This window comes from Pavona decussata, unplaced genomic scaffold (assembly GCF_977016875.1).
Source record: "Pavona decussata unplaced genomic scaffold, jaPavDecu1.1 SCAFFOLD_386, whole genome shotgun sequence".
NCBI classification, from domain to species: domain Eukaryota; kingdom Metazoa; phylum Cnidaria; class Anthozoa; order Scleractinia; family Agariciidae; genus Pavona; species Pavona decussata.
The window spans coordinates 2,831,455-2,843,295 of NW_028145758.1; the positions used below are offsets into that span (position 1 = coordinate 2,831,455).

General features: G+C 39.4%; 1 protein-coding gene across 1 annotated transcript; it reads right to left on the reverse strand.

Moving 5' to 3' along the window:
- Positions 1-1,768: 1,768 nt before the first annotated feature.
- LOC146451676 (uncharacterized) lies at positions 1,769-9,715 on the reverse strand. Its single transcript, XM_085098897.1, has 4 exons — positions 6,984-9,715; positions 6,000-6,098; positions 4,802-5,494; positions 1,769-4,429 (listed from the first exon to the last, which is right to left on the reverse strand). The coding sequence occupies exons 1-4, from the start codon at positions 9,292-9,294 to the stop codon at positions 3,732-3,734; spliced, it is 3,801 nt and encodes a 1,266-aa protein (XP_084955023.1). The 5' UTR covers positions 9,295-9,715; the 3' UTR covers positions 1,769-3,731.
- Positions 9,716-11,841: the final 2,126 nt, after the last annotated feature.

Consider the following 11,841-nt stretch of genomic DNA (forward strand, 5'->3'; position numbering starts at 1 on the left):
ACACCTGAAAGCCGTTTTGACGCCGCTTAAAATCGGTCAAATGGAAATATCTTGTTTGCATTTCAAGCAACACAAAAACCCTCCATTCATAACACAAATCAATGATTTGGGGTGTTTTATGAAGTTTTGGGTGATTTTTAGGTATATTTGGAAGGAAATAATTTTTTTTGAAGGATTGGTAAAATTAAAAGAAATAAGAAATGTTGAAGATTTAGTGAAGTTTTAACATTAGAATTTGTAGTTAATAATTAATAGACAGAGACCAAGTTGGTCCACTAGCAACCTGGGGTGCTCTTGCGTGGTTATCGACTGTCTGTTAGTGTTCCAAAAATCATTTTCTTTCTTCTATCCATTCTTAAAGCCTCTTCAAATTTCACTCAAATTCAGGTAAAGCCCCACCTTAAGTAGAGGGTACACCTGAAAGCCATGTTCACGCCGCTTAAAATCGGTTAAATGGAAATATCTTGTTCCTGTTTCAAACAGTACAAAAACCCTTCACTCATTACACAAATCAATGTTTTGGGGTGTTTTATAAATTTTCGGGTGATTTTTAGGTATATTTGGAAGGAAATAGTTTTTCTTGAAGCATTGGTAAAATGAAAAGAAATAAGAAATGTTGAAGATTTAGGAATGTTTTAAAATTAGAGTTTGTAGTTAATAATTAATTAAAGTTAGTCCACTATCGACTGTCTGTTAGTGTTCCAAAAATCATTTTCTTTCTTCTATCCATTCTTAAAACCTCTTCAAATTTCACTCAAATTCAGGTAGAGCCCCACCTTAAGATTTTCGACTGTAAGTATGTGAAAGGGGTGCAAATAGAAGATATATGAATGGGTTACCTTTTCTATCAAAAACAGTATATAAAGGGGCAAGGGGTTTGAATTCAGGGTGGAGCCTGTCGGTATATTTGTTGAGTACTCCCCCATCTGGGCTTTTGGTCTGGCAGAATTTGCGAGTGGATTTTTTTAGGGTGGGTGGGGGGGGGGGGGGGAGGGTTAGAGGAGCTTCCTTTGTGAGCAAATGGTTCACTCTATTAGAGGGGCTTCAAAAAAGTCTGGAGCCCATGACCCCTAAGCTTCCGACAAAGTATAGCCTCCCTCCAGACGCTTTTTTGGCTCGTCATGCAATTTTTAGGAAAGATTGTGTGACGAGCCAAAAGAGTGTCTGCAAGGGAGACTAGACTAAGTATGGACAGGAAACTGATTAAAGATGAAAATTAACAAAGCCTGCCAATCTGCAATGGCTTTTATGTAATATATCAAACACGAGGGAGAGTGTTTTATCTGATTTCCAAACACCTTGAAGCTGGTTTAAAACAAAAGACAGCTACACCTTTGTTTCTCAACCAACTTCTCAGTGTCTGGAAATCCGATGAAACCTTCCTCATGTTTGATGAACTACATAAAAGTCATTGCAGTTTTGTTTGAGTATTTGATATAGCTTCCCAAATCATTAATAATTCTTGGAGAAATTCAAAGCTCCTGAATTATTGAGTTTGAAAATAATTTTAAAATCTCTGTTCCTTCAAGACTTTCTTTATGGCCAGAAATAGGCATCAAGAAAGCCTGTAACTTCTTAGTCGACTATTCAACATGTTTGTTTATTTAAAACTGAGCAAAAAAATTTCACTTGTATTAAATTTGGGTTTACACGGACAGAAGAATTTCCCAAAATAATTTTCTTTTACCACAGAGGTGTACTTCTCAATGAATTTCATTTCTATGGTTGTAAATTTGGGTTTCATTCACACTCAAATAAGGACGCATACTCAATTTTTTTCCTTTCTTTTTTTTTTTTCCGCTTCCTAAACTCTGAAAGATCACAGGAAGTTCCTGCTTGCCTATGCCTGTCTACAACTGGAATCTAAACTAAGCTAATTTATTATTGGGCATTTTAAATTCAATTAGGCACTAATAAGAAAATTGCTACACATCTTGAAAAAATGTATATGTATTATATATTGATCCAAAGTTTAAAATTCAAGTATTCAGTTCAATTATTCTTTTAGCAATACTTCACCACACAATGACAATGTTGCTTTGAATAATCAATCACTGTAGCACAGGTTATAATTACCCTGTGTAGTCTAATTTAACTCTGCCTTGTCGGAGGGAACCTTCACTCTTGATAAATTGATGGTTAATGACTAGAAATATTGTCCAATTTTCTTTGGAAAACAAGGAAATATTTCTTTAACTTTGACAAGCAACAGGTTGTGATTACCTTTTAAATTTCCCACGCATCACCATTTTGGAATTCATGACTTTTACGGTTTTGAATTTCTGCGTCAAGAATTTTTTGCTTCCCAAAAGTAGCCGTAATCATGTGACATCACAAAATCCAAAATGTGGCTCGTGAGAATTTCTGAAAGTGAACATAACAGATTCTCCTATTCAGTTTTTTGGCACGTTAAAATCAGTCCTTTCTATGTAATAAAATTGAATTTTCGCCTTTTTTTCCAACAATTTACCACCATTCCATTTAAGTTAAGAGTGGAGGTTCACTTTAAAGGACCCTAGTCAGCCTCCGCCATATTCGATGCCATCGAAACCATTGATATTACAAGGTGAAGCGATCTTATTGTTTAACTGTAAGTTGTGTTCCGGAAAGTATTTTTCATCATCTTTAGTAGTTTCACAGTGATGTCGTTCATTTCGACACGCTCCGAATAAAATATAATAGCAAAACTCTTGCATATAAACAAAAACAAAGGTGTGGCTGATTAGGGCCCTTTGAGGAATATACACCCACCATGGGGCAATTTTACATAAGCCATTGAGCAAAAATGACCAAAAATGTAATATCATACTCAAATAAACAATTTAAGTAAATAGAACAGTTAAGGAATTTCACTCTACCATTGATAATTTAAATGACAACACAATAATTCTTTTAATTTCTGAACAAATTGTAACAAAAGTTAAACAGCAAACAATAATAAATTACTGACATTTGTATTTATAGTTTTGCTACTTTGTTGTTCAGATTTAAACCCTTGCAGGTATATATGTGTATAAATAAAGTTTTGCATATTGATAGCACAATAACATATTCACAATCAAGGGTGTTGCCAGGTATTTATTATATATTCTTAGCAAAACTTCATAGCAGAGTAGAAAAATATTGAATTCCTTAAAAATAAGAATGTCTCCTCATTACCTTAGTGACTACAAAAGTCACAGGCATTTTAAATTGCACTTAACTAATATTTATATACCAACACTATCTAACCTAAAAAAAGTTTTCTGTAGTTGGAGGAAGGACAAAGAGATACCAACCTCTGAAACCATAAAATCTGGCAACACCAACATTCAGAACTATCATTTTCAAATTTAACACATATTTGGTCAATCTATTAATACTATTGAATGCTGCAGCGGAACAAGCCACTTTATTCTCAAGATGTTTATAAATGTGCGAGTTTATTTCCAAGTACAGGTACATGTACTAACATTCAATTCATTCTGTCAGTCAATTAAATGGGTCAATAACAATTTTGACAGAAAGCCCTTTTCTGGTGTCTGAAACAAGAACCACAAAAGCTGTGTTTGTTCTCACAGGATAGCAGAAAGTGCATTTAATCCTATCCAGATGAATATGACTTTTCAGTTCTGTCAACAATTAACCGCATTCTTGGTTTAAGTTGTTATATAAAATTAATTTACATTAGTACCACAAACAGCAAAACATATAATAACAATCAGACCTCTCCAAAATCCACAGTTATTTAATTATATTTTTGTTTCTAATGCCTCCTTTGAGCCTTTTGGATTGCCAGGTTTACCTTCACTGGATTTTGACGAACCAGCACTTTGAGACGAACTGACACCCAGCTTTTTGATACCAGAAATAAATCCACGTTTTTCACCTTGACCTTTAACCTTACCCGGAACTTTCCCGCGTTTATCTTGACCCTGAGAGCTGCTGGAACCAAATGCACTTTTGCCCTTCTGCTTCATTTTGTGCAGCAAAGAAAACTGCTTCTGTTTGCCCTTTGGAGAGGGCTTGCTAGTGACCACATCATCTTCAACAAAAGAAGACCTAACAGGCTTTTCTGTGTACGGCGGCGGTTCTTCTGAGGTGTAAGGAGGGCATGCTGCAGTCCAAGGTTCCTTGAGAGACTGAACAGAGTGTAAGTCACGGAAGCTAGCTGAGTAGCGTCTCTCTTCTAATAACTCTCCACGTGGTCCGAGTTGAGGGCTCCCAGGGACTTCAAGATCTTTTCTTGAAGTTACCAAAGAGTCAGAGCTGTTTGATGACGAGACGCTGTCAGATCTTGGAGGCTTTTCTATAAGGCTGCTGTTTGATACTGTACTGCTGCTCTCTGATTGCGCTGATGACAACTTTCTCTTCAGTGTACTAGTGAAGTTTCCCTCATTTAGTCTCATTACGCTGAAGGCTTCCAGCACTTTTGTTACCCTTGTATGACCTGGTCACACAAAAAAAGAGGAAAAAAAAAAGAAAGAAAAAAAATCTGTGTTAACTGTCCTGTGAATTTTTCTTTCCTTGCCCTTCACTTGACTGGTACATGTAGAAGCACACTGTTATGGCCACATTAATACCATAATAATTTAATCCTATCCAGATGAATATGACTTTTCAGTTCTGTCAACAATTAACTGCATTTTTGGTTAAAGTTGTTATATAAAATTAATTTACATTAGAACCACAAACAGCAAAACATATAATAACGATCAGACTTCTCCAAAATATAATATGACAGAATATTTAATATTCTGTCATATTATATCTTGCAATCCCATGTCAACACAAACAAGCATGACAACAACATTTAACTTACCTGCTTCATAAGCAACTTGCATTGGTGTTCTCCCAAGTTTGTCTGCATGATTCATGTTAGCTTCATGTTCCAGTAAAATCTGCACAACCTCATCATGCCCTTCCTGAGAAGCAATACACAGGGGTGTGGCACCTTCATTCGACATCTTATCCACTTTGGCACCTCTTTGAATCAATAACTGCACTGTCGAGACGTGACCCTTCCATGCAGCTGACATTAAGGCTGTGCGATCTTCGCAGTCTGCATGGTTAACTCCGGCACCCCTGTCAAGGAATAACTCAACAAGCTCATAAGCGCCTTTCCATGCCACCGCATGCAGTGGAGTCCGCCCTTCGACGTCCTGGCTGTCAACGAAAGCGCCAAGGTCTAACAGAAGCTCAACCATGTGCTTGTTTTCTTCAATAGAGACTGCAAACAGAGGTGTGCGTCCAAGGCTGTCTTGATGATTGACGTCACCACTGAGACTCACTAAGTGTTGGACACAAGCATCATGGCCCTCCATGGCTGCAAAATGCAGAGCTGTGCGTCCATCGGCTGAAGCCTGCTCAATTGGGGCACCATGCTCAATAAGGGCTGATATGACATCAACATGGCCTTCATGTGCTGCAAGCATCAGTGCAGACCTACCATCAGGGTCCAGTGCATTGACAAGAAGATTTGCTTCTAGGAGAGACACAACAACATCCTTGTGCCCTGTTAAAGAAGAGACAAATTAAAATATGTGGGCTGAGGGTGGCAAACACAGGCAGTACTTAACCAGGAAAGATATTTCATCTAGCATGATCATTTTATTGATAAGCTCAAGTCTGCAAGGCACTACCCAAGCAAGAGAAACAGCTTCTATTTTGACATCCCAGTTGACAATGTGCCAAGGCCCGGTCCAGACGTCACACTTTTCATGAGCCAAGTTGAAATCAATGAATTAAGTTCATGTAAGGTACGGTGTGTGAATCAATTCAGATCGGATCAGCCGTTTTTTCCCGCCTGGCTCAGTCAGCCAATTAATTTCAACTGAATAAGGTTTGGCGTCCAAATCAATTCAGCCGGGATTAATTAATTTGGGTCGGTCTAAATTCAAATTTGATTCTGCTCGTGTGAAGTACGGCATCTGAACCAGGCCTAAGACAGGCAGAGTCGACTATAGGATTTTATGTCAAGTATTTCAACAAAACAAGAAGGATAACAGATCTCCTGTTACCTTGATTTGCAGCAACCATCAATGGATTCCATCCATTGTGGTCAGGTCGGAACGTTGAAAACTTGGGAGATGTCCAGCCTGAAGGATCTGACTTGCGATCTGACATAAAACATAGTAGCCTTCATAAATGTGGGAATGGCAACACCAAGATGTCTCAGAACAGTGTTTCCACAGATTTTAAAAAAACGTCAGTGCAGTTCCTTGGGAGAAAAGGCTCTTTTCAATGTCTCCTGATGGATCTGTTTAAATTTTATCAATGATTCACTTACAGTGTAACTATCTCTCCCAAATTGATAGGTTTTACAAGAGGGCTCCACATTATGCCTATACCATCAAATATACACCTATAACTGATGTAATTACCATCAAAGATAGGCTACTAAGGGATAAGAAAACTGCTGATAATACTCATCCCCTTCATATGAACTGCTTCCACCCCAGAGATCAAGAAGCCTTAGGGAAAGGGGACACCCTTACATCCTGCCACGTGTCAGAACTGATTGTCATAAACGCTGTTTTGTGAATACATGCCTTTTCAATTTTATCTAACTGTCTTTGCACATTTGTCAATAGTTTGTGATAAGTTCTTTTTTATAGTAGTTAGTTATATGAAATTGTAAGTCCAGACGTATGACTCTGGGCATGTTTCTTTTGGCATTTGTTAATAAAGAATTCATTCAGTATATTATATACCATAAAATGCCAGTTATAAGCCCTGGGCTTGAACAGCTTCATAAAGGGTTTGGAAAAAATACATTCCAGAATGAACTGATAAGAAATAAGTCATAAGGGTGGAGTACTTTTCTTTTTACTGATGAAGTCACAAAGAGCCACCATTCAGATAAGGGTCGTTGCACTGCTTTATCCTCCAGTACTCTTTCTCTTTCAATTTATCCCTACAGGCATTGCCGAAGTATAACAAATGTGTACTAGATGCTTTAATTTAGTGTAATCCTAAAGGCACTGTTTTTAACAAACACCAACCTTCTGCACTTGCCAACAGCAAAGATACAATGTCACTGTGACCATTAGCAGCAGCCGCAAACAGTGGTGTCCTTCCATTCCGATCCCAATGCCCAATATCTGCGCCAGCTTTTATTAACAGCTTGGCAACATTGTGATAACCCTCCAAGGCCGCAACACAAAGTGGCGTTACACCATCAAAATCAGGGTGATCGACATCAGCGCCACGTTTTAAAAGAAGACTAACAACAGCTTCATGATTCTCACTCGACGAAACACAAAGTACAGTCACAGCTACAGCAGTTCTACCATCATTGTCAGCGTGATTTATTTCAGCCTTGTGATCAAGAAGGATTTCTACAACTTTCCTATGACCCATGTAAGCTGCGGCAATTAGTGCAGTTCGGCCTTCTTTGTCAGCAAGATTTGGATCAGCTCCATGCTGAAGAAGCTGCAAGACAACATCACTGTGTCCACCCCACGACGCTCCACGAAGAGCGGTGCGATGATCATCGTCCGCCAGATCTACTTGCGCTGAATGTTCAAGAAGAACAGAAACAACGTCAGGATGCCCTCCTGATGCTGCAGCTCGCAATGCTGTGCATCCATCATCAGCACAGTGATCTACTTTTGCACCACAGTTTACAAGAAGGTACACAATTTCATTATGTCCTTGTCTGGATGCCAGCATTAACGGTGACTGACCAGACGTGTCAGAGAAGTTTACATTTGCACCATGTTTGATGAGGAGACGCACAACCTCAACATTTCCATTGAATGCAGCATTGCATAGCAATGTCCGCCCAGAACTGTCAACACGATCGACAGATGTTCCCTTCTCTAATAACTCTTTTACAGATTCAGCTGTCTCAGGAGCAAAAGGAAGCTGTGATGCTTGTTCCTCAATCTCAACTTTAGCTCCTGCATTAAGCAAAAGCTGTGCAACTTCTTGATTCAAAGCATCCATGTTGAGCTGTACGTCCGTGATTTGCATTCCACTCCAAAGAAGCCACAAAGCAAGATGATCTTGTGTAAAATACTCCCTGAATGATGCTCGGCTCAAATGAAATGCAAGCTCATGAGGATTTGCAAGCTGTTGTCTCTGTGAGAGTTTTGTGTAATGCAATGCTAACATTGCATGCCCATCTGCAGGATTGCATAGGAACTTTGGTGTGCAATGTTTTACATCAAGCAACCACTCTGCAAAAGATAAGTGAGATATGCTCTTTGCACCATTCTCCTTAGTCAGGATGTGGTGCGACATAAGATCAAGGGTTTCCAGAAATTCCTCTATGACTAATTCAGTGTCTTTTGTCCAGACTGCTTCAAACATTTCTGAGTCAGTAAGAGGCCTTTGCGCCGCCAATATAACATTGAGAACAGACCGAATCTTTTCGACTTGCTCTTCAGTAAACAATCTATTACAAAGCCATAGGTAGAGACCAGATAGTGTTCCTGGAATATCTTGGGTTTCATCCAGGGTGAAAAATTCATCCACAACCCCATCCAACAATTTTTCCAGGTAAAGAAGACAGCCATTACTTTTGATGTGCAATTGGTTAAAAGCTTCGGCCGTTTCCCTTGTCAGATGTTTCCTTAGACTCGGTTCGTCATCCAAGCGATTTAAAATGTACTGTTGAATGTCTTTGACCACATGTGCTTTTCGAAGGTCGTCCAAAGTTAACTTTCGAAATCCTGTGAACATTCTTGTGACTGTTTTCGACTGCTTTCTTGCACTGACAACAAGAAATAACCAAGGAGGGAGAAGGTCGTGATGAGAAGCCATCAACTCAGCAACAGTTCGGCTTCCAGATGCAACGCCGGAATCGAAAGAATGCAGGAAAGATTCATCTATAGCATCCAACACAACGAGGAACACGTCTTGTGGAGGAGGCAGGGAATTCAAAGGAAGCAAAATTCCTTCTTTGAAAGAACGGTCAGGGTTTCTAATGCACTGTTCAGTTTTGAGGTGATTTTGAATTTCGGGATCGTTGAATTTTGCAGCGTAAGCTTTTAGCGGCTCTGCTGTAGCAAGTTGCTTTGCAAAGCTTGAAATGAAATCAGCGACCGAAACAGAAAGCGCGTTCTGGGCTTTGCAGAAGTGTGAAGCCACCACCTTCTTCGCTAGTTCAATCTGGACGCCCTCTGTCGCCTTTGGAGATACAAGCTCACGTAGAATTGTGGTTTTACCTGAACCTGGTCCTCCCAGAATGAACGCTCCTTTCGTCTTTATATCTTCTTGTTGTTGTCTTCGTTCAAGACATGTGTGAATTTTCTCGAACACCCATTCGCGGCAGTAGAACGGCCTTGAATCACGACCAGTCCGCGCCATAATTCAACACTCGCCCTGCCTCAAAACAACGCGAACTTGTAAAGAATGCGAACCATTTCTTCACGCTACAGGGCAAAAAACCAGAGTTCAAAATTCTTTACACGCGGGTCGACGGTTTGCCAGTCGTGTGCGTCCCCAGGGAACAGATACGCATTATGAAAATTTGACACGTTCATTTGATTTGTTGTCATTTCTGTTCTGCACCATTGCTTCTCCTTATCAGCCCCGGGCGGATTTGACAAGATTTCGGCTGTTTGGCGTCCCTAAATTGGCTTCAAATTAACAAAACTTGGCTCTTTGTTATCTAATTAATGCTCTCCTGGTAAATCTCTTTGCAGTGAGAATGGATTAAGGGCTGTTCTTATACGGGTGTTATTACAGCTTGGGAGTTTGCAAATTCATGTGATAATGGCAAATGGCACACCGCGATTGAAGAGTTTTAATTTCAGAACAAGTGATCTGATTGGCTAACAAAGGCGAGGCCCTTGTGTACAAAGTAAATGCGACATGACAGTCACAAAAAACCTTTGAGAGTGTTGATTTGTAAATATTGCCCCAAACTGTTCACTTTAAACTGCGTTTTTGTTCAGAACATTACCAAGTATGAATCCGTTAAGTTTATTAAAGCAAGTAAAAGGCTAATTATTACAATCCAGAGGGTGACAGAATGTAATTGAAAACTTCAGATAATTTAAAGGGGTGCCGGTATTTTAAGAACTCTAAACTCCCGATTGATATGATGTTTAATTTTGTCATTGAAGCGCCTTTGTCCGGTGCGATTTTCTGGCGCCAAAAATGACATTAGAAAGACTGAATCGAGTTGATGTCACTCGAGTTTAAGAGATGTCTCAAACAAAAATGCTTTTACTCTGCCTTTTATTGACATGGCACTTAAATTTACCCTTCTATATTAACCTATACTAGGGCAATACTGGTACCATTGTGTTGATAAAACAATCCGACACGAGCTGTTGCCTTTATAACATTGTTCTTTTAAAACATTTCGAAGCCTCCTTTTCAGAAACACATCCTTCTCATCCGGGATAAACCCAGGGTGTGCCGGACCTGGGAAGGCCCTCAACTCTAAGTGAATAAATCTGTTCAGGCATAAAAAATATTCAGGGCGAGGCACTAACATAGGAAATTACTTCCAACAATTGCCTGCGATAACAAAAAGGGATATTTCAGAAGCATGAAAGGAGGAATACAAAAAAAATAACGACCAAGTAAAGAAATACGGGGAATTTTTCTGGCTAAAATTGTCCGACTACAAGCAGAAAGAAAAATAAACTTGAATAAATTAAATTAATCTCTGCCCATCGACGATTGTTTAAATCTCCCACAGATATTTTAAAATAGTAAATCAGGTGGTAATATTGGGTGTGTTAGGTGCCGCCCAGGGCTAAACTTGGAAACATCGTTGCGGACGCTTAATGTTTCCTTATTACGCGTACGCTGAGCGAGGGGAATTCGTTGCGACAAAAAAAAAATTACTCACAAACATTTTGGCTCGGATCGGACACAATCTTTGCTTCCGAAACCGCAACAATGTTTCAATTCCCAGAGGGCTTGTGTTTGAAATCGCAGTATTGAATATCGATTGCGGCCGGTTGCAGACTACGTTGCTGAAAAGCTTTCTGGGCTAGGTGAAAAGGTTTAACCACAGACTGAGTACAATAGGTGGACCAGGCATAAAATCTTGACCACGGAATACAGACGAGGGATAACTTGGGAGGAAAAGGTCAAATTTGTCTATTATAGGTAATCCCGAAACTTTAGAACCCAGAGGACCACACAACGCTCTGAAATAAACTAAATACTTTTGGTTGCTTGGTCTCCTGTTATGGAGATGCACGTGCCAAACCTAACTCGACGTGTACAGCAAAGGCCGGGGGGGGGGGGGGTATTCCAAACAAAATTGGGTAGGGGTGTGCGGCCCGCTTCCCAAAACCCTTACCCTATTTATGACCAAAATCTGCGATTTTCCCTACCCTATTTATGACATGAAGTAGCTTCTTCTAAAAAAAAACGAACCCAGGACTAGAGTGCAAAAATCTATACCCTATTTATTACCAAAATGGCGGCAAAAGGCTAAAACTGATACCCTATTTAAGACCAAAACAGCCGAAAAACCATACCCTTTAGCGCCGCACATACCTATATAGCCCATATAAGGGAGTACCCCCCCCCCCCCCGAGAGCAAAGGGCAATTTTATTTTAGCTAGTATAACATACAAACCATCCAGTAGGTAACTGGTGAAAGTGGAAGCACGCTACCTTTTATTTGTAAGATCGCCCTGATCTTCTCAAACAATTTTTGAATGGCTAGATCAAAGAAACATTTTCGTTCCAAGCCGCAAATTTAACTTATTTCACTCAGTCTGTAGTCCGCAAAAGTCTTCAACTTCACCCAAAAACTCATTTAAAATCATTCAGTTTCCTTGAATGATTTTAAGGCTAAATTGAGACACCACAGTTATAAATAAGATTTTAAACACGGCTTCCGAGAAAAACCGTTTTTATTGATTTATTATTTTTTAACTTTTA